The sequence below is a fragment of the Notothenia rossii genome (assembly GCF_949606895.1).
Source record: "Notothenia rossii genome assembly, contig: scaffold_412, whole genome shotgun sequence".
Lineage (NCBI taxonomy): Eukaryota > Metazoa > Chordata > Actinopteri > Perciformes > Nototheniidae > Notothenia > Notothenia rossii.
The window spans coordinates 1-5000 of record NW_027639980.1 but is presented as its reverse complement, the minus strand read 5'-3'; the positions used below and the strand labels follow the sequence as shown (position 1 = coordinate 5000).

Below are 5000 nucleotides of genomic sequence, written 5' to 3'. Positions count from 1 at the left end.
GCTTTGGTTGCTCTGGTCCTCTGGAACAGTAGAGGGCGGTAATGCGGCTTTAAGATGGATGCCGACCGTTAGAAGAAGAAGAGGAACTGACGGAGGAAGCCCGCAGTTCCACCCGGACACATATTGTGTGACACCGCGGCGTCCCCAGCAAAACAAACCGACGAGAGGTTTAATGAATGAAGGAAATGTGAGCTAACAGGCTAACAGTTAGCATCTTCTCTACCCAGCAGCAGCTGTTGTAAAGTAACTAATTTACTCAAGTACTGTACTTAGGTACACATTTGAGGTACTTGTACTTTACCTGAATATTTTAATTTGTTTCTACTGTGTACTTCTACTCCTCTACAGTTCAGAGGTAAATGGTGTACTTTTCCTCAACTACATGTATTTAATACCTTTAGTTACTTCACAGATGTGGATGAATGATGTGAAATCTAATCAAGTGTTGAATCAGACTTTAGTTCCACCTGGAGTAAATCCACCAGCTGCCCTGCAGTATACAAAGTCATTCAAACTAGCTGCACCTTTACCAGCTTTGAGAACACTTTCATGATCAATCATTATAAAACATATCATATCTATTATTCTGATATGGCCCAATCTGCACAATGACTACTTTTACTGTCTTTCACTAGATTTTGATGAGAATACTTTTCTACTTTCACTTGAGGAACATTTTGAATGCAGGACTTTTACTGTAACAGAGTATTCCTACACTCTGGTACTTCTACTTTTACTCAAGTACACGATCGGAATACTTCTACTTTTACTCAAGTACAAGATCTGAGTAATTCTACTTTTACTCAAGTACAAGATCTGAGTACTTCTACTTTTACTACAAGATCTGAGTACTTCTACTTTTACTAAGTACAAGATCTGAGTACTTCTACTTTTACTACAAGATCTGAGTACTTCTACTTTTACTCAAGAACAAGATCTGAGTACTTCTACTTTTACTCAAGAACAAGATCTGAATACTTCTACTTTTACTCAAGAACAAGATCTGAGTACTTCTACCTTTACTCTAGTACCTGATCAGAGTACTTCTATCTTTACTCTAGTACCTGATCTAGTACTTCTCCTCCCTCAGGATGCAGGCAGAGTTCAGGGCTCCTCGGAGGCGTCCCAGGGTCCACGAGGCGTTCGAGGCTCCGCTCCCGGTGAACTCTGAGAGGAGTGAATATCGGGCAGAGCTCATCAACCAAAACCTGCTGGTCGTTAACCCGGAGCACATCAAGAAGATCCACAACCAGGTGGGTTAATCCACCTCATGGTGTGAAACAGGTCTGGGTTAATCCACCTCATGGTGTGAAACAGGTCTGAGTTAATCCACCTCATGGTGTGAAACAGGTCTGAGTTAATCCACCTCATGGTGTGAAACAGGTCTGAGTTAATCCACCTCATGGTGTGAAACAGGTCTGAGTTAATCCACCTCATGGTGTGAAACAGGTCTGAGTTAATCCACCTCATGGTGTGAAACAGGTCTGAGTTAATCCACCTCATGGTGTGAAACAGGTCTGAGTTAATCCACCTCATGGTGTGAAACAGGTCTGAGTTAATCCACCTCATGGTGTGAAACAGGTCTGAGTTAATCCACCTCATGGTGTGAAACAGGTCTGAGTTAATCCACCTCATGGTGTGAAACAGGTCTGAGTTAATCCACCTGATCGTGTGAAACAGGTCTGAGTTAATCCACCTCATGGTGTGAAACAGGTCTGAGTTAATCCACCTCATGGTGTGAAACAGGTCTGAGTTAATCCACCTCATGGTGTGAAACAGGTCTGAGTTAATCCACCTCATGGTGTGAAACAGGTCTGAGTTAATCCACCTCATGGTGTGAAACAGGTCTGAGTTAATCCACCTCATGGTGTGAAACAGGTCTGAGTTAATCCACCTGATCGTGTGAAACAGGTCTGAGTTAATCCACTTCATGTTTTCCTCAGGGTTTTTTTGGGAAAGGCGTCCTCTCCAGAGCCAGGCCAGACTACAGCATCTCTGACCAATGGGAGCGTGAGTTTACAGCATGACACCATCCTGAGTGCGGTCCAATCAGAGCTGTTCTCTGCTGTCAGCTGATCTCTGTTTCTGTTGCAGAACACGAAGGGTTTCTCCTACCTGTCATCTCAACGTCCAGGTGAGTGATCACATTCCGTCAGTTAACATGATGACATCACATCCTATCTGTTAACACGATGACATCACATCCTGTCAATTAACACGATGACATCACATTCTATCTGTTAACACGATGACATCACATCCTATCTGTTAACACGATGACATCACATCCTGTCAATTAACACGATGACATCACATTCCGTCAGTTAACATGATGACATCACATCCTATCTGTTAACACGATGACATCACATCCTATCTGTTAACACGATGACATCACATCCTGTCAATTAACACGATGACATCACATTCTGTCAATTAACACGATGACATCACATCCTGTCAGTTAACACGATGACATCACCTTCCATCAATTAACACGATGACATCACATCCTGTCAATTTACACGATGACATCACATTCCATCAATTAACGCGATGACATCACATCCTGTCAATTAACACGATGGCATCACATCCTGTCAATTAACACAATGACATCACGTCCTGTCTGTTGACACACTGACATCACATCTTGTCTGTTAACATGATGACATCACGTCCTGTCTGTTGACACGCTGACATCACATCTTGTCTGTTAACATGATGACATCACATCCTGTCAGTTAACACGATGACATCACATCCTGTCAGTTAACACGATGACATCACATCTTGTCTGTTAACATGATGACATCACATCCTGTCAGTTAACATGATGACATCACATTCTGTCTGTTGACACGCTGACATCACATCTTGTCTGTTAACATGATGACATCACATCCTGTCAGTTAACATGATGACATCACATCCTGTCTGTTGACACGCTGACATCCCATCTTGTCTGTTAACATGATGACATCACATCTTCTCAGTTAACATGATGACATCACATCCTGTGTCTGTTACTCTGTTCACATGCTGACATCACATCCTGTCTGTTAACATGATGACATCACATCCTGTCTGTTATTCTGTTCACATGCTGACATCACATCCTGTCTGTTACCCTGTTCACATGCTGACATCACATCCTGCCTGTTAACACGATGACATCACATCCTGTTCGTTAGCACGATGACATCACATCCTGTCTGTTAACACGATGACATCACATTCCATCAACTAAGACAATGACATCACATCCTGTCTGTTAACACGATGACATCACATTCCATCAATTAACACAATGACATCACATCCTGTTTGTTAGCACGATGACATCATATCCTGTCTGTTAGCACGATAACATCACATCCTGTCTGTTAACACAATGACATCACATCCTGTCTGTTAGCACGATAACATCACATCCTGTTTGTTAGCACGATGACATCACATCCTGTCTGTTAGCACGATAACATCACATCCTGTCTGTTAGCACGATAACATCACATCCTGTCTGTTAACACGATGACATCACATCCGGTCTGTTAGCACGATGACATCACATCCTGTCTGTTAACACGATGACATCACATTCCATCAACTAAGACAATGACATCACATCCTGTATGTTAACACGATGACATCACATTCCGTCAACTAAGACAATGACATCACATCCTGTCTGTTAACACGATGACACCACATTCCATCAATTAACACAATGACATCACATCCTGTCTGTTAGCACGATAACATCACATCCTGTTTGTTAGCACGATGTCATCACATCCTGTCTGTTAGCACGATGACATCACATTCCATCAATTAACACAATGACATCACATCCTGTCTGTTAGCACGATAACCTCACATCCTGTTTGTTAGCACGATGTCATCACATCCTGTCTGTTAGCACGATAACATCACATCCTGTCTGTTAACACGATGACATCACATCCTGTCTGTTAGCACGATGACATCACATTCCATCAATTAACACAATGACATCACATCCTGTTTGTTAGCACGATGACATCACATCCTGTCTGTTAGCACGATGACATCACATCCTGTTTGTTAGCACGATGACATCACATCCTGTTTCTTAGCACGATGAAATCACATCCTGTCTGTTAGCACGATGACATCACATCCTGTTTGTTAGCACGATGACATCACAGTCCGTCAATGTTCTAAGTGTTAAAAGTGTGTGAAGCTGACAATTGAGCGGCCTGACCAAGCATGGAGGCAGAGGCAGAACGTCCAAAAATATAACCCGGTGTGGGCATTTATTAAATTCGAGCACAGGACACAGCCTCAATCTTGCTGTTCCCGTGAGCACAGTCACCAGCCACAAGGATCTCACACACACTACCTCTCCACTGACAGGGAAAACAGAGCCTAATTACACACACTAATCAATCAACAAGACACAGGTGTGGGGGGAGGAGACAACACAGGGCACCAGGTGAACACAATCAACAACAATGAAGCTATAGAACCCGTAACGGAAGCCGAGATCTATGGGCCCAGAGATCACCTCCATGACAAAGTGTTTAAGCGTCTTTGAGCATTAGAAAAAGCGCTATAAAAATCCAATGTATTATTATTATTATTATAAGTCCTAACGCCCCCCCTCCCCCCTCCCTTTGCAGGTATGATGAGCTCCTCAGGTGGGCGGGGCTTCTCTCTCTGCTCAGGGATTGGATGAAGCAGCTGTCAGTCAGACCCTGCTGAGTGTCTCTCAGCCGGTAGAGACGGAGATGTGAGACGAGAGCAGACACAAGAACCTGGACCTGGATCTGGTCCAGGATCTGGTCCAGGTCCAGATCCGGGTCCTGTTTTTGTGCTGGTGGTCTCTGACAGTGAGGTGAGGCTTCAGGCTTTTTTGTGCAGCAAGATTCAAAGATTTTATCATCATATGCTCAGCTGCTACAGAGTAGAAATGGCAATTACATTCTTCTGACCTGAGCTCCTCCCACAACGCAGCA

General features: G+C 43.4%; 1 protein-coding gene across 1 annotated transcript; it reads left to right on the top strand.

Moving 5' to 3' along the window:
* The first annotated feature begins 92 nt into the window (after positions 1–92).
* tsen2 (TSEN2 tRNA splicing endonuclease subunit) lies at positions 93–4898 on the top strand. The gene is given in 6 exon segments (XM_079695392.1): positions 93–187; positions 1091–1253; positions 1944–2010; positions 2095–2134; positions 4665–4690; positions 4693–4898. Coding segments are annotated over 6 exon segments (393 nt in total). The 5' UTR covers positions 93–176; the 3' UTR covers positions 4779–4898.
* The last annotated feature ends 102 nt before the right edge of the window (positions 4899–5000 follow it).